This window comes from Podarcis liolepis (genome assembly GCF_965112155.1).
Source record: "Podarcis liolepis genome assembly, chromosome: 15".
Classification (NCBI taxonomy): Eukaryota; Metazoa; Chordata; class Lepidosauria; order Squamata; family Lacertidae; genus Podarcis; species Podarcis liolepis.
The window spans coordinates 38712438-38737757 of record NC_139566.1 but is presented as its reverse complement, the minus strand read 5'-3'; the positions used below and the strand labels follow the sequence as shown (position 1 = coordinate 38737757).

General features: G+C 45.2%; 1 protein-coding gene across 3 annotated transcripts in view; it reads left to right on the top strand.

Annotated features, from left to right (window-relative positions):
- Positions 1-24564, top strand: part of ADGRD1 (adhesion G protein-coupled receptor D1) — a 283150-nt gene extending 258586 nt beyond the window's left edge. For all 3 annotated transcript variants that reach the window (XM_083476427.1, XM_083476426.1, XM_083476428.1), the window contains 4 exons: positions 15250-15376; positions 17847-17888; positions 20928-21020; positions 22170-24564. In XM_083476427.1, coding sequence (XP_083332553.1) covers positions 15250-15376; positions 17847-17888; positions 20928-21020; positions 22170-22265 — 358 coding nt within the window. In that variant the 3' untranslated portion in view covers positions 22266-24564. The remainder of the gene's footprint in view (positions 1-15249; positions 15377-17846; positions 17889-20927; positions 21021-22169) is intronic.
- Positions 24565-25320: the final 756 nt, after the last annotated feature.

The window sequence follows — 25320 nt, the reverse complement described above, 5'->3', positions numbered from 1 at the left end:
ACCTAGCAGTTCGGGTGCACTTGCATCCCCGGGTGCAAGTAGATAAATAGGGACCGCTTACTAGCGGGAAGGTAAACGGCGTTCTGTGTGCTGTGCTGGCTCGCCAGATGCAGCTTGTCACGCTGGCCACATGACCCGGAAGTGTCTGTGGACAGCGCTGGCTCCTGGCCTATAGAGTGAGATGAGCGCACAACCCTAGAGTCTGGCAAGACTGGCCCGTATGGGCAGGGGTACCTTTACCTTTACCTTTTTATGACTATTTAAGGGACGCCGATGGAGCTGTGGGTTAAACCACAGAGCCTAGGACTTGCCGATCAGAAGGTTGGCAGTTCGAATCCCCACGATGGGATGAGCTCCCGTTGCTTGGTCCCTGCTTCTGCCAACCTAGCAGTTCAAAAGCACGTCAAAGTGCAAGTAGATAAATAGGTACCGCTCTGGCAGGAAGGTAAACAGCGTTTCCATGCACTGCTCTGGTTCACCAGAAGCGGCTTAGTCATGCTGGCCACATGACCCAGAAAAACTGTGGACAAACACCAGCTCCCTCGGCCAGTAAAGCGAGATGAGCGCCGCAACCCCAGAGTCATTCACGATTGGACCTAATGGTCAGGGGTCTCTTTACCTTTACCTTTTTATGACTATGTAAGTCTAATTGTGACAGGTAGGCAGCTGATTTTACCATATATCTTGTTTTAGCAGTGGGACAAAAAGGAGGGTGCCCAATCTCTATAATTCCTGTCTCAAAGGAACTGATTGGCACAGCAAGGCACCTCTCCGTCCTGCTCCATCTGAGAAATGCACTCCCTGCCTTTAGCAACTGGTCATCAAAGGAAGAGGAGGCTGCAGTTGTGCACTGCTCCAGCCTGCCGCAGATTCCCCATTACAACTATAAAACAATAGTTTTCACATCATGTTGTCTCTGTTTGCCTGGTTTCTAAACAGCAATCAAAAAAGCACATTAGCAACAAAAGAAGCAGATGAAAAGATTATTTAAGAGGTCCCCTGGAGAGCTTGAACAGCTGTCTGTGCTCAGGGGCCTGGGCAAGTGAGGATTCTGAATATAGATTAAGGCCCATGGGTAGGCAACCTAAGGCCCAGGGGCCGGATCCGGCCCAATCACCTTCTCAATCTAGCCCACAGATGGTCTGGGAATCAGAGTGTTTTTACATGAGTAGAATGTGTGCTTTTATTTAAAATGCATCTCTGGGTTATTTGTGGGCCATAGGAATTTGTTCATATTTTTTTTTTGTTCATATTTTTTTCCCTCATGGTCTGAGGGACGGTGGACCGGCCCCCTGCTGAAAAAGGTTGCTGACCCCTGGATTAAGCTCTCTTAAGGGATGATTTGCTATGTGAGTTCCTGGAGGCTTGTTGCCATCCCCTCTTTATACATCTTGCAGCCAGAACCAAACTTCATCTAAATTCAGCTCCGTGCTAATTGTTATTCCCACCTTGTGCTGTTTTGAACAGTCATAGTCTGGAATGTTTTCACTGGATTGCTATGATAAGGGCTGTCAGTATAAGTCAGCCAAAGTGAAGCAAATTTTCAGTTCCATTAATGGGAGAAAGTTAAATCTCCCACTGGAATCTACAGAACTTAAAAATACACAACTTGGGCTGGACTGTCATTTGCTCAGGCATGATATTCTTGTTTTGTCAGTTGCACGGTGAAAAGATAGAGCACAGACTGGCATCATTTTTAAGTTTGGATGCCAGAGCTTTATTTAAAAAGAGAAATGAAGACATAAAAAATTCTAGAATATAGAATATGTGTTGGGGAGTTGAAAAATCACATCCTGAGGCATGAAGAATGCTGAATCCAAAAATACAGATACTTCCCTCCTGTTAATAATTACCCCATATCTTTTTTTCATTTTTTGCTTTGGGAAAATGGTGCAAAGAGATATATGCATATCAAGCTCTGTGCTGCTAAGCGAGCCACCAGGTTCCATCCGTGATTTATGCCACTGCCCATGGAGCAGTGCAAGGTGCTTGTTTGAATGAGTGTTTACTTTATGCAACAGCATAACTTTGATATTAGTCTTCTGATTCTCCATAAAGCTGACACAGAGTCCTTGGATTATAAATAGGGCCAAGGATGCTAGCCTGGCAATTTCTGGCAACGTCTTTAATGTATCACATTTCATGGCAAGTTGTACCATCTTACAAGGAGCATGGAATTTTTTTTTACTTTGCTACCGCGCACAGAGACGCAATGCATCTGCCATTATCCTCTTTCAGCTTAGTTCCACACATAATTTTAAAAGAGAGTGAGTGAGAGGGAAAGAAGGAAGGAAGGCCTAGAGTCTTGTCAGGGAACTGACATCGGAGCTAGAGGCGGAGGGAAGGCTCTCAAATGATGCTGGAGAAGGGCCCAGCAAGGAGAGAGGCAGCTCCGCAGATGGGGAAGCAAATCAGCGCAACACCAGGGATATAGAGGGGCAGATGGGGGAATCGGCGAGAGGGCTCCAGGACTCTTCACCGGATACCAGCGGGGAGAGCACGGGTCCTCCGCTACCCACGCCCACCCTGCGCAGAAGACTTCTGTGCAGAGAGAGTAGGAGGAGACTGGGTGTCAAACAACTTTTATGTTGGAAAAGATTTAAGAAATGCCCACTGACGGATTCTGCTAGCGACTGAGGCAGCCACGAAGTGAAGGGCTGTCCAGACTGAAAGGTTTAGCAAGGCAACAAAGCCTGGAGAGGCGGCAACTTACGCACGAGCAACCCATACACATTACAGGTCTCATAGAGCAATGTAGGAGTTAATGCCGAAGGGCAGGGACCCATAATGACAAGCTCTAAATATGCAGCCAGCTATGCTGACCCTTCGTGCACACATACAATAGTAATACAAAGCATAGCACCCGATTTGTTAGGGTCCGCTGACAGTCATAGTATAAAGCTGCCTCCATTCACTAAATTCCTTTATGTTCATGTGGAATGAACAATAGTAGAAATTGAAAACTCTTGTTATTGCTTCATTCACTAGCCGGAGCAAGGGGAACCCACCAAAGTAATCTGGATGATATTGCCATCACTCTGGGAGTCCACTCACCTTTTCCCGGTGGGACCAAGTGTGATGTAGTGGTTAGGAGCGGTAGTCTTGTAATCTGGGGAACCGGGTTCGTGTCTCCGCTCCTCCACATGCAGCTGCTGGGTGACCTTGGGCCAGTCACACTTCTCTGAAGTCTCTCAGCCCCACTCACAGAGTGTTTGTTGTGGGGGAGGAAGGGAAAGGAGAATGTTAGCTGCTTTGAGACTCCTTCGGGTAGTGATAAAGCGGGATATCAAATCCAAACTCCTCTTCTTCTCATCATTGCTGGGAGATCTGCACCCTGTAGGATGGCCCTAGCCCAATCAGCTTCAGGAGTGTGTGTGGCTGCAGAAGATTTAACCCATGGCATGGCCAGCCAGCCCCTCTCACTCGGCCCATCGCTGGATCTCCCAACCCACCCACCCTGTTTTCATGCTCTGCTCTGATATGACCTTGCTATGGACAATTTTTGGTTGCCATATTGTTGGGCTCCTTCATGGATCACTGCCTTGTTGTGGCAAAGGGGCTTGAATAACTCAGAGAAGTTATGAGCTATGCTGTGCAGGCCCACCCAAGATGGACAGGTCATAGTGGAGAGTTTTGACTAAACATGATCTACCTGGAGCAGGAACCGGCAAGCCACTCCAGTATCCCTGCCAAGAAAACTCTGTTGACAAAAACAACAGGCATATAAAAGCTGCGGGAGGCAGTGGAAGACAGGAGTGCCTGGCATGCTCTGGTCCATGGGGTCACGAAGAGTCGGACATGACTAAACAAAAACAACTATTGTTGGGACTTGGTAGGAATTTTTCCACTTGGCAATTTGGCACCAGCCATTTGGTTTTCGCCTACGTAGCAGCAATTGTCACAACTTTTGTGAGGTTAGGCATTTGGTAAGCCTTTGTTTGATGGAGGGGAGGTTGTAGCCTCACTTCTTCCTCCTCAGTATGGGTATCCGGGGTGTGAATCCTGTCCGATGCCTGGACGTGGGCTAGGGCCATGTCACAGCCCTCAGGGTGCCAATATTTGATGTAAGTCATAGGGTGCACCCTATTGGTGGTTTAACCAAAAGTGGATTCCCTGCAGATGGGCAGGAGTGAAAATACAGCCTGGCTTTACAATAATAATAATAATAATAATAATAATAATAATAATAATAATAATAATAATAATTTATTATTTATACCCCACCCATCTGGCTGGGTTTTCCCAGCCAATCTGGGCGGCTTCCAACAAAACACTAAAATACAATAACCTTAAAAACATTAAAAGCTTCCCTAAACAGGCCTGCCTTCAGATGTCTTCTAAAAGTTTGGCAGTTATTTTTCTCTTTGACATCTGGTGGGAGGGCGTTCCACAGGGCAGGTGCCACTACCGAGAAGGCCCTCTGCCTGGTTCCCTGTAACTTGGCTTCTCACAGCGAGGGAACCGCCACAAGGCCCTTGGAGCTGGACCTCAGTGTCCAGGTAGAACAATGGGGTTGGAGATGCTCCTTCAGATATACTGGACCAAGGCCGTTTAGGGCTTTAAAAGTCAGCACCAACACTTTGAATTGTGCTCGGAAATGTACTGCTCACATCTGTAACCAATAAAGTTGTGGCCTATTTCAACCCATAAACCAAAATACTTTGCGCCTGGGTCTTTATTGTTCTCCTGGGAACTTGGGAGTTTGGGTGCCTTGACACGCAATACATCATCACTCCTGCTGTAAAGAAAAGTCCCAGCGCTGTGCTTCTCTGAGTCCTCACCCCCACCCACATCACTGTTCTAAAAAAGTAAAAATGAAATGTAGCATCATTTATCTTTCTTTCCCCCATTTCCTCTGCACATCCAAGTTTGCCTTGTGTCATATATGGAAATTGCATTCCTCTATTATCATGCTTGAATTGCCTTAAACATTAGGCACGCCACCCCCACCCCCCCAAATATATCTGCCAGAGATGGTTTCTAGTTCTGGAGATTCACAGTTCCCACTTCCACAAGTGACTCCACATTCTCACTGGAGCAGCTCCAGGGGGTTCTTGTCTATGGGCTCCCTATTAAGGTGTAGGTCAGTGATGGCCAAACTTGGCCCTCCAGCTGTTTTTGGGACTACAACTCCCATCATCCCTAGCTAACAGGACCAGTGGTCAGGGATGATGGGAATTGTAGCCCCAAAACAACTGGGGGGGGGAGCAAGTTTGGCAATCACTGGTGTAGCTCCTTGGCAGATATTTCAGCGTGAAGCCTTTGCTGCTGCCCTGAACTTCACAGTTCACAGGATGCTTCTCTTTAATAATAGGCAGGGGCAAAGTGAGTACCAGTTTCTCTCTCTTTCTGAAAATCTACTTAACAGGACTGACCGCCTTCCAACTTCCACCAGATGGTGGGGATTTGACCTTTAATTCCCTAACAGTGAACAGAGTCCCCTGCTCTGTTTTCCTGGGTGACAAAAGCATGTGAAGATGAATGCCTTCCTCGCTCTCTCTTTCTCTCTCTTCCTGCCTCTACTGAAAGCATCATTCAGAGAAAGAAAACACCCTCTTCCCAACAAAGCATCAATGTTTTGGAACATGGTGGCTTACAAGAACTTAAGAGGAGCTCTACCGAATCAGTCTTACTTTTCAAAGGGCAGCCCTCTGTTTGAAGGTCTATTCAGTGAACATTCCTCTGTTTGAAGCTGTCCTCTATTTGAAGATCTGTCCAGACCAAACCTGGTTTAAAGATAAAGAACTTTGAGAAAGGAGATCAGAGGCCTTGGAGTGGCCTGCCAACAGTGAGATAGAGCAGACACGTAGGTCAAATGGTCACAGTCTCCCCCATCTGGGTGAGATGTGTTGCATTCTTATTCAATGTATAGTAAACCACATTGAGGTCCTTTCGACAATCAAGCAGTATATAAATTGTATGAAATAATAAATAAGTGCCGTATTTTTCGCTCTATAAGACGTACCTAGTTTCTGGAGGAGGAAAACAAGGGGGGGAAAATTCTGAAACCCAGAGCCAGAACAGCAAGAGGGATTGGTGCGCAGCGAAAGCAGCGATCCCTCTTGCTGTTCTGGCTTCTGGGATAGCTGCGCAGCCTGCATTCGCTCCATAAGACGCACACACATTTCCCCTTACTTTTTAGGAGGGAAAAAGTGAGTCTTATAGAGCAAAAAATACGGTAAATAATCGTTTCTAAATTTCCATCTATATATAAGAAGAAAAGAAGAAATCTGATGGATCAGGTCAAAGGCTCGCCTAGTCCAATATTCTGTTTTTACAGTAGAAAAGCAGAAGAGGAAGCCCAAAAGTGAGGCCTGAGCATAATAATGCTTTTCCTGCTTGCAGTTTCCAGCATTCTGCTTCTAACAGTGATGGTAGAATAATAATAATAATAATAATAATAATAATAATAATAATAATAATAATAATAATAATAATAATATTTTATTTATATCCCGCCCTCCCCAGCCAAAGCCGGGCTCAGAGCGGCTAACATCAAATGTATAACACATTAACATAAAATCAGACAATCAATTAAAATACATCCTCAAATCAGATCAGGATCAGAATAAAATCCAATCGGATGGCAACCCACAGATTAGGGTTGGGAACCTTAAATGCTCCCCAGGCCCAACTATTTGTGCTGAACTTATATGGGCCTGTGAGAAAAATTGGGAGGCCACTTTCATGCAAGTTCTTATGAAAGGGGAGAGGGAGTCAGACTGAACCCCGACCAAAGGCCTGGCAGAAGAGCTCCGTCTTGCAGGCCCTGCGGAAAGATGTCAAATCCCGCAGGGCCCTAGTCTCTTGTGACAGAGCGTTCCACCAGATTGGAGCCACAGCAGAAAAAGCCCTGGCTCTAGTTGAGGCCAGCCTGACCTCTCTGTGGCCTGGGACCTTCAGGATGTTTTTATTTGAAGACTGTAAGTTCCTCTGTGGGGCATACCAGGAGAACAAAGCCTTCATGGCTAGTAGATGCTTACGACCTTATCTTCTAATCTTCTATGAATTTGTCAAACTTCTCTTCAAAACCATCCATATTGGTGTCCTTCACTGACTTCCAATTGTTTAAGAGAAGTAACAAAAATCTCACCCATTCCCAAATAAAGTTGTCAGAATCTCTGTCTGGTAGGAATTTAGGTGTCAATTTGTACTTATATACGTGGCTCCCTAAATAATGCATTTTAATGCATGCTTTACCATACTAGTCCGGATGCCTCAGTTGGATACAGTGTGGTGCTGCAGGTTTGTTCTTCGTATAGGATAGCTGTATTGCAGGGGGTTGGACTAGATGATCCTCAGGGTCCCTCCCAACTCTACAAGCCTATGATTCCATAAGCATTTTTTTGTACATCATTTGACCGGACAACTGCATTACAAAATTCAGAGAAGTGTGAATTTTGAATGCCTTTCAGTTTGCCTCTGGTTTCAGAAAGTGCAAATTAGGTAGGTTCACCTTCAAATGTGAGCTGGATCAAATTTCTCCCCCATTTCTATATATGGTTCCTCGCTCCCCCAAATCTCTATGATTCTAGATCCTTCTGCAACATGCAATAGTGGTCCTGGAAAGACCTTGGGTGGTAATCCTGATACATGAATAGCAGGGTTATGAGGATTTTCATCTGTGAAATACTGCCGAGTATGCCTCTTGATAGAATTCTGTTAGGCAATCGTCACAGCTGTAGCTGAGCTGAGCTAATATTTGTTGAACAAATCCTAAATAAGGGACAGTCAGCTAAAAACATATTGGTCAAGGTACTGGGTTTGATAAGCTGCTCCGGGAAAACTTCCACCTTTCCTCAACTCTTTATATAACCTTGGTTTATAGGCCTGAGCAGCATCCTTAACTCAGCAGATGGAATGGCTGAAGTGCTGGAGGTCAGCCACCTCCAGAAGGATTAGTTACAAACACATCCAGCAAATAAAATTGATTTGTAAGTTATGGGCCACGTTCCTGTTTGCGATAGAGCTGGCGTCCCTGGAGTGGTGAAATTTCTTTCTAATAGATGTTGGGCCGGCAGGTGTTCTCGCTTGCTATCTGATATTGAAAGGACTAAAAGGGGAGCATTAAATAAAGGAAGAGGAGAAGAAGGAATGGAGTAGACAGTTTTGAATGCCACTTTGAAATGCCTTGGAAAACAACCTTTATTCCCTGGCAGAATTCCAGAGGGCTTTGCTAGCACTAAAGAAGATGACTGTTGCATTGCATCATTAAAAAAAATAAAAAATGATTGCTGATTATTTGGTTTGGCTTCTTTGATTTTTTTTTTTTAATGCTCAGCCTCTGTTGGCATTTTACCATTATCATCATCATCAGGCCAGATTTACATTCATGCCCAGCAGCGCAAGAAGTTCTCCTGCATGGAGTCTTCCCTCAACCCCCTTTTAACTGTTCCATAGGGATGGAATTGGTCACATGGTGAGGATTGTAGGAAGATTCCTTATACTGAATCAGACCTTTGTTCTATCTAGCTCACTATTATATACAGTCTAGACAATAAGCTAAAGTGTAGACTTGATTGACAGCAGCTCACCAGGTTTTCAGACTAGGGTCTTTCCCAGTCCTACTTGGAGATGTCAAGACTTGAACCACCTACACCATTGTGCCAGAGGCTGGCACCATATTTGGTCCCTGAAGTGCCCCATCCAATCTGGGCTTTGGTGGAGTTGCTAAGCACCAGCAGCTAATGGCTCATGGACCAGCCATGATCCACAGACCACCACTTTGAGCAGCACTGAGCTAAGCACCCATCTTCTCCCCATCCATCTGCAGAGGCACTTCTGCAGGTGCCCAAATGTTAGGTAGGTGTCTACCAAGAAGGCACCTGTGTCTGTTGCAGCTGCTGCACCAAACTTTACAACCACCTTGATCAAGGTGTCCTTTTGATTATGTTATATATGTTTCTAGCATTTTGTTATTAAAAATTACAAATTATGAAGTGAACAACTGTCTCGGTGCTCGCCGAATCTCTTTTCTATTCCTAGCTGAGCATTCAGAATTTATTTGTAGAGTGATATTTCAGTCAAGGGCAACAGAATTTCTAATCTATACAAAGAATCTCATCCAGCCTTTCTTCTGTGACCCAGATTTCTCTATTCCACTGAAAGGAAGAGCCCTGTACAGTTTTGTAGTGTCTCCTTTTGAATCAAGCACAAAATGATTTGTTTGCTAAGGGGGTGCTGTGAGAACTAAGCCTCCTTAGATCTCAGTTATTTAATTTAAAAGATTCACCCCCTTTTTGTTCTTGCGCCTTGAATCGCACTATGTGGGTACCCTTACATTCAGACTTTTGCTTTCTAGAGTTAGCTGAAACATCAAATAGCAGAGTCTGGTCTTGTGCTCATAAGGTTCCCAGTATGCACAGTACACACAGACTGGAAGGCCCTTGGTGGATGGATGCTCCTACCAGACTGGATTGAATGGCTCTTTTAGTCCATTTGAAGGCCCATTCCAGACATTATCTGAGTTAACATGGTTGCTGCCTCTCCATAATTTCACTCCAAAGCTCTCCAATGATTTTATGAGGGTGGTGGGGTCATGGCTTTAGGTGAAACTTGGTGGCAGCTGCATACCTTCAAACAGATCCATACTTTCAAGCTGTTCATGTTTAGTATTTGATTTCTGGCTCTGATAAAACAATGTCACTGTAAGGAAGTCTTCTAGTCCTTTGTATTTTTCCCCCTCCCAGCTCATCATATTGCATGTTTCTGTCAATACTCAATATTGATACAGAGCAGATTCCAATGTATAGTTAGCAGAGTAAAAACTTAAACACATTGCAGGATTCCCCCCCCCCCCCAAAAAAAAGATCAGAGGCAATTGTAGTTCATCCAGCAGAACTTTACTGCTACTGAAGGCAAAGCGTGTTCTCCTTCATGGAGAGCACGTGTTGCGGTGGGGTCTGCTGAGCCACCCCTCTGTTACCAGGCAGGGTCTCTAAAGATGGCCTGGGGCAGTGATTGGTTCACTGGGTTGCTGGGGTAAAAGTTATGTTGCAATTTTGGTGGGAGGGGTAAAATGTTTAAATACTCTGCACGCAGCCTGGAGCTTTCTCTTTGCTGTGTGCAACGGATCACCCGCCCACCCGCCCTTGAGTAAGGGGTTGTTGCATTGACCTTGCTATGCCTGTCATGGGGTCGTCTGCCGTTGGGGCAGGGGCCTGGTAGGAATTTTGTCCATCTGGCTGATTGGCTGGGCCATTTGGTTTTTGCCTACTGCGTAGCAAATCGTCACAACTTGTAAGGTTGCGGTTAGGCATTGGTTATAAATCTGGTGGAGGAGGGGTTAGGATAGGCTGGGCCTGCCCCTCCATGGAAGCTGTGGAAAGGGAATTCCGTTAAAGGAATCCTGGGGCTTGCCATCTTTTCGTCCAATCCCTGGAATGGGACTAGGGCCGGCAAGCCTTCGGAGAGCATGCGGATGAGAAGTGAGGGTCTGTGACTCAGCTCCATTTCTCCCCGACTTGCTTTCCCCTGCACTGTCTTTCGGTGGTGCCCGGAAGTCAGTTCTGTCCCCAGGCGGGGGGGACAGATAGTCTTAACCAGTGCCTAAACAACCACTCACGGTTTTGTATTTAAATAAAGTTGTGGCCAAAATTATGCCAAAAACCTTAAACAAGAATTAAGTGTACGTTGTGAGTTATTTGGGGGGTGGCTTGGGGACCTCGACACGCAAATGAGCATAATGGTCACAAATCCAATACATTCAAGATTGGAACTGTCCATAAGAAATCAAGTCGCAGCAGACTTAACTTAAACTTACAATAACTTATAATAAGTCTAAACCTTAACAGTAAGCATACTATGTACAGTCATACCCCGGGTTACAGATGCTTCAGGTTGTGTTTTTTCAGGTTACGGACTGCCGAAACCCAGAAGTACCGGAACAGGTTACTTCCGGGTTTTGGCGGCCGCGCATGTGCAGAAGCGCCAAATCGCAACCCGCACGTGCTCAGACGCGGGTTGCGAATGTGCATCCCGCACAGATCACGTTTGCAACCTGAGCGTCCACCGTACAGAACACCACACCAGAAGGAAAAGCTATAGAAAGTGAAACCCAGGCTCCTTCTAGCCTTACTTTTATAGTCAGCATGACCTTGACAGAAAGAGCTAACAGAACCAGTTTAGGTCAGCTGTACTCAGCTTCTCTGAAGGAATAACCTAAACATCATGAACCTTCTGCTTGTTTCTTTCACACAGAGAAGCTTCTGGAAGCTTTCAGAACCCTCTTGAATTAAGGAGAATAGTAAAGATCTCTATACATCAGATCAATACTTTCTGTACTAAGAAATGCAAACTGACAGTTTCGTCCCCTAAAGCCATTTTGTTACCTACCTCCTTTCCTTCTTCTGACCCATCCAGTTGTCTTACGTAAAGTCAGAGGTGGCATCTTCCCTCCATCCCAGAATCCCCCAGGTCATGTGCTAAGGAATCTTCAAGTGCATAGGAACATAGGAAACTGCCTTATTCAGAATCAAACTATTGGCTGGCCTAGCTCAGTTATGTCTTCTCCAGGGGTGGGGAACCGTAGGCTTGGGGGACCAGAAGCAACCCGCCTGGCTTCTTTGACTGGCCTTCAGAACTCTCTCAAAGCCATGCCAGCTCATTGGCCCTACTTTGCACTCAAAGTATTTTTGCCTGGCTAAAATGTTTCCTTGAACTCTAGTGATACCTCTTGCTTTCGTGGATGGAGCAGGGTGTGTGTAGAAACTAGCCTACTGTAGAAAGGTGAAATGGTCGTTGGTTGCTCACTTCTCATTTGCCTTTCTTCCTCACCCACCACTGGCCTGTAGCTCCTAGAAGGTTGCCTGGGCAGGAATATCCAAGTTATACATTTCATCGAAGCTGCATTCTCGTTGTAACTTAGAGATGCGCACGATCCTATTGTGAAAAGTTGCCACTTGTGGAAAACCCTTGGATTCTGCCACCATAGAGGTAAGATGAGGTGGCAGGACTCAACTGACCTCCCAACAGCTGAGTCACTGTAAGCTACAATGACTCAGCTGTCAGGAGGTTAGGTGAGTGCCGGCGCCCCATCACCCTGTCTGCTGGTGGCTTCTGTTCTTGTTGTCCTTTGCATGTTACACCTACATAAAGAGTAGCCAGTTTTCTCATCCTCTCATCCGCAGTGAGGGGAAAGGAGCCATGCATCAAACCAGCTAGGAAATCCACAAGCTTATAGAATGTTTGCAGTAGAATTGATGAGACCCAGTTTCCACAATAATGTGTCAGTCAGTTAAGTACAGTGCTTTAGATAGCTGACGAGTAATTGCATGACAAGCACGGAAACAGGGTACTTTGATATAAGGCAGGCTAATGTCCCCCCATAAAATGACTCCTTTCTGAAAGTGGTATTGATTTACTTCCTCCTATGTTCTGTGAGCATAAATATGCCCTCCTTAGAGTGTCATGGTGTTGATCAAAAGCCAGCGTGGCTAATCCTTCAAACATCAGTTGCTTCTCTTCACATTTAGTCCAGGGAGCACAAGGTGATCGAAGATGTTATACAGAGACTCTTAAGATGTGCCACAGGGCCACAGCCTCTGAGGAGAGTGTTGACTTTTGGGACGTAATCTCTTGAGTGTTCATCTGACTTGTCTTACTTTAGTTAAATATATTTTAATATGTAACTTGTGTGTGTGTGTGTGTGTGTGTGTGTGTGTAGATTGTAACTTTAGCATACTCTTCTTCTTCTTTGGCGATCACTTGTAGTCAAGTAAGATTGTCTTCCATAAACACGGTTTTAAAAATCAGTCCATAAGTGACTGTGGAGGCCAATTCTGGACCCACACGTCCTTCTACAGTGGGGACATTGGTTCCTGGGCAGGAGTTGATCACGGTGTGAATTTGCCAAGCGTGCCTTCCTCTTAGCATGCTTCTCCCTTGCGTTCTGAGTTTGAGTGACTTCAAAGTCCACTTTAGCATACACACACACACACACACACACACACACACACACACACACACAGAGAGAGAGAGAGAGACATATATATGGTTGGTTTCATTTATATTTTGATTTTAAGAAACAAACTTGCTTTGACTTGTGATTTACTGACAATTCTAATGCATATTTTATATTCTTTGTAAGCCACTTTGAGGTTTTATTTAAAATCAAGTGGCCTACAGGTGAAGGCTTTCTGGGAAATGATTTACAATGAGTTGAAAAAGGTGTTTAAGTACACCTTTCATAAGAAACCAGAGGCCTTCCTCTTGGGCATTGTAGGCCAGAGAGTGCCAAAAAAAGATAGAACTTTCTTTTTATATGCAACTACAGCAGCAAGAATCCTTATAGCTAAATACTGGAAGGCACAGGAGTTACCCACACTGGAAGAATGGCATTCACAGCTGATGGACTACATGGAACTAGCCGAAATGACCGGCAGAATCCGAGATCTGGGAGAAGAGGCAGTGGAAGAGGATTGGAAAAAATTTAAGGACTATCTACAAAAACACTATAAGTTATATGAATGTTGAGAATTTGCTAAGCTTTCGGGAAAAATACGCTTCGGTATTGAGATTTGTAAATGATGGAAATTAAGTTATGACTTTGAAAAGTATAAATTATAGATTATATAACTAAATGAAAGTACAAAAACACATAAAATAAGGTATCAATTTGCTGTTTATTTTCATTGTAAAGAAAGCAGGGGATGGAGGACGTGGGGAAGTCCAGTCGATTATGAAAATAGACTTGAAAAAGTGATTTTTTTTTCTTTTTCTTTTTTTATAATTTCTTCTTTTTTCTGTAAAATCGCTTTTGTTGTCTTATGGACGATGTATTATGACCTTGGAAAAAAAGCAATAAAAAAATTATTAAAAAAATAAATAAAATCAAGTGGCCTACAAATTACTTTAAAAAAACACAGAGTGTAGGTCTCTGGCTCTCTTTTAGTTGAAGAGCTGTCAACTGCTCCAAGGCAAACACACATCTATTATGAAAAATGGCAGCTGTACATATAGACCTTCTTTTGATTATTGTGACTTGCCCATGTTGTGACATGCTGACATGCCTCCAGTGGCAGCTAGTGATGAAAAGTGGCAGAAAGGGGAAGATATCAGTAGATTTGATGAGACTAGCATCTAGATTAGCTTTCAAGAGCTATCAACCAACTTGGCCTGGGGGCCCCTGTTTGTGGTGCTGGCACTGGAGGCTGTCTGGCTGGCAGTGACAAGGCCTTCTTGGTGGTGGCTCCCCATTCATGAAATGCCCTCCCTAGTGAGGTTTCTCTTTCCTCCTCATTATTAACTTTGAGGAGGAATTTATAAAATATCCCTGTTTACCCAGGCATTTGATAGCTGAGAGATACTATTCTTGGCAACCCTGAAATTATTTCCTTCAAGAGTAGGTGATATTTTAAACTCTGTTTTAGATATTTTAATTATATTATATTATTTTTATTTTATTTTATTACTGACGTGTTTTCTGCTCTGGGCATCTTGAGGAGGAAGGTCAGGAGATAAATAAAATAACAGAAAAGGGGAAAGGAGAAGTATTAGGATTAGCAGCAGTAACGGGTAGGAGTTCTGAAGAATAGGTACTGCAATGCTAAAGCCTGATTCTTATATCATGTGGACCTCCTGGTAAGATGGTATCTGCTGGAGACCTTGTCCAGCAGAATATGGTGATCAATAGGGCCTTTTCTCCCATACTCAGTGGCGTAGCGTGGGGGGTGCAGGGGGGGCCAGCCGCACCAGGCGCAACATCTGGGGGGGGGGGCGCTTGCACTCTCAGCTCTCTGCCCCTACCTGGCTCACTCACTCACTCTTACTGCAGTGCTGGCTGTGCGAATCCGATCCGAGCCGCCGGGTCGCCGCCCACTGTGGGGGGGGGGGTGCCAGAAGTGCGGTGCAGACAGAGAGCGAGGGACTATCTGGGGGAGGGACAGTGCAGCGGCCGCCCAGCGCAGCGCTGAGCACAGGGGAGAACCACACCAGCCCAGCCCAGGCAGCAGCAAGAAGAAGCTGGCAGCAGCGGCAGGTTAGGGGTTAGGGGGCGCAAATTACTTGCCTTGCCCCGGGTTAGGGGGCGCAAATTACTTGCCTTGCCCCGGGTTAGGGGGTGCAAATTACTTGCCTTGCCCCGGGTGCTGACAACCCAGGCTACGCCACTGCCCATACTTGTACCAGACCAGCATGGGTGATGATCCTTTTCCCCTTGACATGGTGGTATCTATATAATACATGTTGTTGTTATTATATTTCAAAATCTTCATTGTGTTGAAATCCCCACCCTCTCTCTTTATCTTACAGGTTGACAGCCAAAGCAGTTGCTGTCTTGTTGCCTATCCTGGGGAGCTCGTGGATTTTAGGTGTTCTGGCGGTCAACGCACATGCATTGGTGTTCCAGTACATGTTTGCAATATTCAACTCCTTGCAAGTAGGTTCATAGCCCAGTTAAGGGGCTAAGTGTTCTGCAGTGCAGCAAGACAAAACCTCACCGGGTTGTGAGGTGAGGCAAGGCGGGACAAGGGGTTCAGGCGGTGGGTGAGGCAGGGCAGAGTTCAAGCTGTGCTGTGAGGAACCCAGAGTTCGGAAGTTGTTCTAGAAAGGAGCCATTATATCAGTGTTTCTCAAACTTGGGTCCCCAGCTCCTGGTTGTTGGACTACAACTCCCATCATCCCTAGCTAGCAGGACCAGTGGTCAGGGATGATGGGAGTTGCAGTCCAATAATAGCTGGGGACCCAAGTTTGAGAAACATGGCGTTATAGAGCAGTAGTAACAGGAGCAGCCTGCTTGTTAACACCATCTGTGCTGCAAGATGCACCTCTAAGGCTTCTCCAGCTGTTTCCTACTGAGATGGAATCAGAGAGCCCCAGGTCTTCTGCAATGGAGCCCTCTGAGTAAGAGAATGGCAGCAACATATCCTCAGCCTGAGGGGGCACTAGCTTTATAGGCTCATCTGAGAACACTTCTGACTTCAGCATCGTGGCACTAAGAAGCCTGCAAGATAAAGGTTATATGAAACATTCTATATACAGATTGTCCTTTGCCTCTTGCCTCTCTGTTCGCCCTGCTTCCTCTGACCTTTCATGGCCTCTGTACATCACTCACAACAAACAGTAACACTGGGGCCTCTGGAGCAATGTCGTTGTTTGCGATCTTATGCACTAAATATGAGGTGAACCAAGCAGTCAGAGTATTAGGTTGGCCAAGGTTGTGCTACTGTCCATGCTCATTGCTGTTGGGTATTGTTGCTAGAAGGCATAGATTTTTCTCTCTTAGAAAATGGAGCAGCATACAGGGATTTTGCAGAATTCTGATGAAAACAAAATCAGGAGGAGAAATTGCTCCTGTGTTTGTTGCTGCAGTTGTTTTCATTGCACACACATATCCTTTGCATTTAAATGGGGTGGGATAACGTAATGACAATGTGTGTCCCTGGCGTTTACTGTTCTTTTGTATGCTGCTCCTTGTTTGTGAAGGGCGATGACCTCTTATCTTACCTTCTTGGACCACTCTCTTGACTTAGCCATATTTCTAACATGCAGCCAAATTTGACACTCAGCAAGCCCCAAAGCAGTTCAGGTATTTCAGGTATTCCAGCTCAAGCGCATCTGGTGCAACAAATGAAGCCCTTGATTAGTTGCATCAGGTGTGCTTGATACAACACCTGTTGTATTTGTGCTGTTGTGAGTGGTTCTATTCAGGGGGTTGAATAATAGTGAGACTGTTGCAATTTCACTGAATTTGGGGGAAGCACTTGAAGCATCTGTTCTGCCGAGCTATTTCAATTGTTTTTGTTTAATTTGCTCATTGCAAACAGCCAAAAGTCTGTAAATGTTAACAATAAACCTGATTTGCAGTGGGGGATTGGATAATTTTGATTGCAACTGTATGTGACAGACTTCACTTGAAAGTTGCCTTGTCAACCGGCAATCCAAAAGGCTATCGCTGGTCAATGACTACCATTATTATTCCCTGAAATTTTAGGATTAAAGACGATCTAACTAAAGGGATGCAGGTGGTGCTGTGGGTTAAACCACAAAGCCTAGGACTTGCCGATCAGAAGGTCGGTGGTTCGAATCTCCGCGATGGGGTGAGCTCCCATTGCTTGGTCCTTGCTCCTGCCAACCTAGATGTTTGAAAGCACATCAAAGTGCAAGTAGATAAATAGGTACCACTCTGGCAGGATGGTAAACGGCGTTTCCGTTCGCTGCTCTGGTTCGCCAGAAGCGGCTTAGTCATGCTGGCCACATGACCCGGAAGCTGTATGCCGGCTCCCTCGGCCAATAAAGCGTGATGAGCACTGCAACCCCAGAGTCGGTCACGACTGGACCTAATGGTCAGGGGTCCCTTTACCTTTAACTAAATAATATCTTGACTGGATATGGGCATTGTCAGTGGAAGCCTAGAGTAGAAGGTGATACCCCACATTCCTCTTTTAGGGGTGGAAGGCAGAATGGCAATTGCTACAGTAGGACTGGCCTCTGCCTCCAGAAAGAGTCTCTGTGGATGGATTGTATATTCCCCAGAGTGTTGCAGCTGTAGCTGGGACACGTCATAAAGAGGGACACTATTAGTACAGCCTTTGCCAAGCTGCTGCCCCTCCAGATGTTTTGGACTATGACCCCCATCAGCCCAAGTCAGTGCAGTGCTGGGACTGATGGGAATCGCAGCCGAAAACATATGGAGGGCCACAGCTTGCCAAATGCTGCATCGGGGTCTCCATGCAACTGACCTTGAAAGAGATTCTCAGAGCATCTAGAGGCCATGTTTTTTTGGTCCCCAACAAACACCTTGATGAGAAGGTCACGTTTTCCCTCTGGAGCCATTTAGAATCAACAGCAGTTGCTCAAACAATCCTTTGTAAAATCCTAACCTCTTTCTTTTTATTTTACTGTTTTAGGGGTTCTTCATCTTCCTATTTCACTGTCTCCTGAACTCAGAGGTATGTTTCCATGTAAGAGAACCTTTGGCAGTAAAAACCAATGGCCCAGCAATGCTGGGATTATTATATATGTTTTATGTGTATGTATTTATTTAGTGAAGCAATCCGATGATTTAAAATCCAGTTGTAAATCAGCTGCAGTGTTAGGAGAATGGCACCATTTAATTATGTTTCTCTGGGGAGTGGGCCTTTTATTCCCCTTGGTGAATGTGTATTATATATATTTAGCTGCTGTCTTCCATAGTTTATGGCATCTTCACAAAAGCTAAGAGACTAGGCTGCAGTCAAGGATAGCCACTGAAACCTTTGATTGCCGGTTGATGCTACAGGACAGTTGGTCATGTCCTATAAAGCCCTATATGCTGTCAGCATCGCCCTTGAGCCAGTGCCACCAACTGGACTCATACACTTCAGCCCCGACTGGGCTAGGCGAGCTGGGTAGCACTTCCAGAGACTACCTTCTGCACAGGAACAGGTCAAAGTGCTGTGGACTCACAGCTTAAGAGTTGTGAGCACCGGATTCACTCCAACAAGAAGACAGTCATCGCACAGCAGAGTATAGCAGAGTATAGCAGAGCATAAACGACTCGGAGAGCAGCTCTGTAGAATATCTTCTTTATTCTATCTACAACCATAATACACAACTATGTACAGAGCTAAATGAGGTCTAAGCGAAAATGCTGAACTGCACTGAGTGTCTGCAGCTGCTCTTAGCAGCAACCTTATCAATAAACACGATATCTCTCTAACACTCAGTCTCTCTCTCTCTCTTTGATGTGAGGCTGGAGCGGAATAAGGAGAGCAGAAACCGCCCCCTCCTCTCTGGAGAATCAGCAGAGAACATCAGCAAATTCTTGGATATGGGAGGGGTGAAATCTCCTCATATGCCTTGGGCACAGGCTGCCCAAAAGATCGTCTCTCCCTGCAAAAACTTGCCTGGATGAGCATCCTCTCTTAGTTCCAGAAACATTAGAGGCATAGTTGGTGGTGACATGAGAGAGAGACTTTTCTGCATCTGCTCCCAGACTGTGAAATTTCCTTCCAAGAGCAGTTAAATTGGTTCCCTCCGGCAGCCTAAGACCTTCCTGTCCAGACAGGCCTTTGTGAAACTAAGGTGCAGCAGTGCTGACCTATGGGCTGCTGTCAGGAAATCTGTACTTTAATGCTGGTGCTAAATGTGTTTTGATATACTTCTGTACCATTGTTTTTAACTGGATCATTTTTATGACTTTGTATTTTACAATCTTTTTGAATTTGGTAAGCCACCATGAATACCAGCTTTGGAGAAAGGTGACATATGAATACATCAGACAGATAAATAGATGGGGAGAGGGGGTATCCCAAAGACATTTTGCTGCCTGAGAGAAATGACAAGGTTGCACCACACCACCAACTGGAATGGCAGTTGAATTTTGAACCCTGGTCACAGGACTGTGTCCTCCACCACACCTGAGGGCAATGGGCTGGCTTAACAATCCCAGCTCTGTGTGGCACTCATAGCTCTGTTATCCATCAGAGAGGAATAGCGGGATAGAGCAGGCAGCTCAGGAGGAGTGAGCATGGAGGCTACCACAACTGCCCCACACCTCCAGCACCTGCCACCTGAAGTAGCCACCTCAGCTGTTAGAATGGGAAACCATTTTCCAGTCCAAGGACCACTATCTCCTTTGGGCCATATTCTGAGGGCTACATTTCAGTGGTGGGCTAGGCCAGAGGGAAAAGTGGGTGCAAAAACCAACACAAATTCTGTCTTTGTAGAGTACATACTACACACACTCACTACGGCCCCTTTCCACCACCACCCTACCCCTATTTTGCCCCCGTTCTGCCCTCATCCGGGTCCAAAAGGATCCATATATCAGCAATTGCGCATCAATTGGGCGCTTGCAAAATGATCACCGCCTGCAGTTGTTCCTGTAAACAATAATCCATCATAGACATGCGTATTTGTTTATTTTGACTCTGAATTGAAGCTGTTGTCAAATACATCTCATTGTGTCTTCTAGACTTTGTATTACATGTGCTCTACGTGACCCTCATACCCAATGAGTAAAATGCTTTTTACAGGAGTAGGAGAGTTAAGCAAACTAATAATTTAAGGGTGGGAAGGAACCCTTCCCAGTTGTTAAGAAATTCTGACAGGGACAAGTAAGTTCTATTGCAGCATTCAGACTTGATGACATCAGGCTGAAATTCCATTTCTTCCTGACTTTTACAAGCAATAACATAAGGGCTGGATGGGAAAGTGTGCTGTAAAAAAGGAGCTATTTTGATTGCCTCAGGAGCTGGCTGTGCTGGGCTTATAGATGGCATTTCATCTTTCCCCGTTAGATTTTTGTAGTTTGCCATAGAAACATGGGAGGGTGAGAGACAGTAATTGACAGGGGAAATAAATAATAGCTTCAGCTATTATCGCAAGGAGGGGGAAACTATGGGCCATATCCAACATTCTCTGCCCACTAGTGCCCTTGCACTAGTGAATTGCAGAGTTTAAAGGTTGCACAACAAAGGCAGAAGCTTGATGCACAACCATATTTGATAATACGTTTCCTCTTGCGCAGCAGCTGATTCTTCTGCAACTGCTCGTTCTTGTTGCACAATTTGCTGCTCAACGATCTTCGGTAACATGCTTTTGTTTTCACTTGCGGAACAGCAGTGCACCAGCACATCAAGCATACAGTTAAAGACTTTAACTGATTGCTACATTGGAAACAAACCTTTAATACTTATTTGTGGTGAAGAAAGCATCTACCTCTAAGGCTAATAAAGGGAGCCCACCAGTCTATTGGCCTTCCTGGTCACGCTTAAAATTGTAGGCACCAACTCACATCTCCTTCCTATGCAGATGGACCCCAAAGGGCTGGTGAGGAGAAGAGCAGACTATCCTGCAAATGCCCATCTTCAAGCACCATCACCTAACCTTCCCCTTACCTGCCTGTCCTGCTCCAGAGAAGGAGAGTGTGGAGAAAGAAGATTTGTGTGGAGAGGGGTGGTTTTAGGATTGAATCTTTCTGTTTTGTCTTTCTTCTCCCTGCCAAGGTTAGAGCTGCCTTTAAACACAAAACCAAGGTGTGGTCGCTCACCAGCAGTTCGATCCGCAACATCAATGTGAAACCTTTCAACTCGGACATTGTAAGTATATTCCTAGAATTCCTAAGGCTTCATTATCCTACTGGACAGATGATTTGCCCAAACGATTCTTTCCACTGCACAATGGCACATATGCAACTGAAAAAGGACCTGAAAGAATAGCTGTGTTTGTCTTGCTATGCTGTTTGGTGAATAGTAAAGGTAAAGGGGCCCCTGACTATTAGGTCCAGTCGTGGCCGACTCTGGGGTTGCGGTGCTCATCTCGCTTTACTGGCCGAGGGAGCCAGCGTACAGCTTCTGGGTCATGTGGCCAGCATGACTAAGCCGCTTCTGGCAAAACCAGAGCAGCGCACAGAAACACCTTTTACCTTCCCATTGGAGCGGTACCTGTTTATCTACCGTACTTGCACTTTGACGTGCTTTTGAACTGCTTGGTTGGCAGGAGCAGGGACCGAGCAACGGGAGCTCACCCCGTCACAGGGATTCGAACCGCTGACCTTCTGATCAGCAAGCCCTAGGCTCTGTGGTTTAACCCACAGCACCACCCACGTACCTGTTTGGTGAATACAAAGTGCTATTAGTTCCACGGCAGATATGCACATGGTTGTGGAAAGGGTCCCTTGCAAACAGGAGACTCAAGAACCACTGGACCTTCTGGTTAATAATAATAATAATAATAATAATAATAATAATAATAATAATAAATTTTTATTTATATCCTGCCCTCCCCAGCCAAAGCCAGGCTCAGGGCGGCTAACAACAATAAAATAATACAACATAATAATCAACTGTTTGCCTTAGTTCCACCCTAAATTCCATATCTCTTTGCTCAGACAAGACTGCATTTTGGGAATCAGAAAAAGTACTTTTATAAAGCCTAGATAAAACTTGCAGGTATGTTTAATGTTATTTATTAACTACTCCCTTTGATGATGTGAATTCTGAGGCAGGGATAGGGACCCTGTGGCCCCCTAGAGGTTGTTGGACTCCAACTCCCATCAGCATCAGCTGCCATGACCAGTGGACAGGGATGATGGGAACTGCAGTCCAACAACATCTAGACATGGGTTGCTGCCTGAGGAAAAACCAGTGGGTTCAAGTTTACTTCTCTGGGAGTCAGTGGTAGTTTGTCCGAAGCAGGAAATGTTCTTACACAATTTTCTTCCTTTCTCTCCCTCCTTCCCACTCCAGATAACTGGGAACAGGCCGGGAACAACCCCCACTAAACTCAACACTTGGGACAAGAGTACCAATTCAGCAAACAAGATTGATCTCTCAGCAGTTTGACGGCAAACCCTAACGACCCTCCTCTCTGATATCCAAACCGTATCCTCAGGATCTTTGACATGCTGCCTGCCTGTCCAGTATTTTCTCAGAATTTGTGCCAGTAGGAACCACTCCTTTAACCACCACCTGCTAAATTGGGGAGATAATTTCCCATGCTGCACTGGGATTAAGTCAGTCCTTCCAGCTTCTGTTAGCATTGCATACTGCCTGCCACTCGTCCATTAGGAATAGCTATGGAATAGCTAGTGACAAAATACACTGGATGGTCTTGTAAACAGCAGCAGAGACACTAAGTGTGGGGAAATGGATTGCACTCCCTCAGTAATGGGACTTCGGACGTTTAATGGCACCTCAGGAACGATGATCATGACATGCTTTTCCGCCTTGCAAAGCAAATGTGTGTTTTTGTGTGTAGCATTATTAAAACCACGCCATTCCTGTCTAGTGCTACAACCCCAATTTGCATTAAATAATATGAGCAGTCCAATTACCCAGGAGAAGCATTGCCAGAGAACACCCAGCCAACAGACATTTCACCTGGAAGTGGCATGGAAGTCAAAGACAGAAGGGGAAATAGAGTCAGGATCAAACAATGTATCATGTGGCAGATTGGCCTTGGGACCAACAATGATGGCAGATGTTGAGTGTGCATGGCCTATACATCTGTTTGGGCTTTGCCACGGTAAGTTCCAAAGACTGTTTTGTCCACCTGCAGGGTTATTTTATTGGAGTGCTGTCTGCATCAGCCAAAACACCCTTTGGTATGAGTCAGGTGCCTGCAGTCTTTCAGATGAGAATCAACGACTGTCTGCTGAATAGATTTTGCGGACAGAATTAACCTGTATGCTTTTGGGAATCATAACAGAGCTGACTCTTGGGTTTATCTGTCTTCTTTGCCCGGCAGCATCGGATGCTGAATGCCAAACAGGAGACCCTCTCCCCACAAAGAAATGCAAAACAAAACGAAAACGCTTTCATACAAACCAGCAACAAGAAGAAGAAAAATTACTGTGAAGTCGTCAGCCGGACTGCAGCTGGGATTGTGTTATTATCCACAGATGTTGTTATTTTATTTTATTTCATCTCCTGATAAACAAATCTTTAGTCTTTCCAGCAGTGCAGTGATGCAATGTCTTTTGAAGGGGAAAGCAACACCTGTTTTAATTCTATAAATGTATTTTTTGCCTTTATTGGCTTTGCTACTCGTGTTTATTTTCTGATACAGTTCCAGGAATTGCATAGACTCAGTTCAAGCCACCTTTGCAGCCGGAAGGGCTGGCAGATGGCTTTCTTAAACAGGCCAGCGCAAGGGGTTCTCGCCACCTTTGCCCGCTTGCCCAGCACTGCTTCCTTGCAGTGAGTGGTGGCTGGGAAAGTGCCTACATTGTTGCCACAACAGCTAGAAATCCTGTTTAAGCTCAGGGCTTATCCACACTTGCCTTTCCAGGCACAGTCCACACGTTAAAATTCTGTGCCTGGGTATCTTTTGTTGTTGTGGTTCCAGAGCTCTCCCTGCGAAAAACCAGTCTTTAAAGCTGAATCAGACCAAACAGCAATCTGTGGACAACCCAAATTGTTGTGCTTCTGCTTTAAAGAGTGGGTTTTTGCAAAGAAAGTATGGGGGGGGGGAGTGTGGACCTGTGCCTGGAAAAAGTGGAGCAAAAGAGAAGTGTGGGCAAGTGCTCAGTAAATAATAATAATAATTTTTTAAAAATCAATTATATTAATGTAAATTCACCCCCCTGCTCCCAAGTATAAACTGAACCTTTTAACAGCCTTGGTGGTGGTGCAGGCCTTCTCCTGGCTGCTCTGCCCAGATTGCCTTGCTCTGAGGAAGAATCCCATTGGATCATTCTCAGAGTGAGGAATAACAGGAGAAGGGTGGAGAAACCATCAGCGGGCCAGAGCTGCAGCTTTCAGCTTTTATCTTTTTTGCTCTTCATGCCTGCAACATGGGAGGGGGCAGAGGTGATCTTGATTCAAGTGTAGGATCTCATCAGATCCAGAGGACGGGAGGCATGTTTTATTTATTTATTTATTTCACAAGCTCTCTACACCATGTGACTGTAAAAACAAAACGAACAAACCCTCCAAGTGGTTTGCAGAAAGGATAAAACAATAAAATCATTGGCTAAAAAAACAATTGAAGGAGCTATCTGAAACATTCTTTTGAGCTGGAGAGAGAATGGCAACCCAAGCAGAGCAGAAGAGGACCAGCGAAGAATGAGGCAACCAATGGAGCGAGCTGCTTGACATAGTTGCTTCATTCTGCCTCCTGATTGGTCTAGCCCTGAGTATTATTATTTTAAAAAAAAAAAATGAATGGGGGATGCTTAAGACTAGAGTTCAGCAGTAGAGCATCTGCTTTGCATGCAGAAGGTCTCAGCTTCAGTCCCTGGCATCTCCCACTATGGCAGGGAAAGGCTCCCGTCTGAAACCTTGGAGAGTGGTTGCCATTCTATGTAGATGACATTCACCCAGACTGGCCACTAGAAAACACACTGAGATAATTGGTTTGAATGGGTATAAGCCAGCTTCCTGTCTACCTGTGAATCACACATCTATGGAAGAACTCTAGGTGCACTCCCATCTGGTAAAGGATGGTGGTGAGCAGGGCCGACCTATCCATGAGTCAAGGTGAAGTGACCACCTCAGGCAGTGGGATCCACAGGGGCAACAGATCTGGCCTCCAAGGAATGCACTCCCCACTGCTTCTGCCGCGGTGGCAGTGATGGCTGTGGTGCGCTCCTTGGAGGTTGGATCTCCTGCCTTCTTGACAGCCCATCCCTAATTCTGCTGTTACAATGACCTCTTGATGATTAGAAGGTGCTGCTAGACGCCTTCCACCCCAGAGGAGAAATGGCTGGGGTTTCCCCCTGGGCTCTGCATCTGCCTGGTTGTTCCTGACAAAAAAGCAATCTAATTCAGTGATATTATAATAATAATAATAATAATAATAATAATAATAATAATAATTAATAATAATAATAATAATAATACAGTCATACCTTGGGTTGAAGTAGCTTCTGGATGACTATTTTCAGGTTGCACTCCA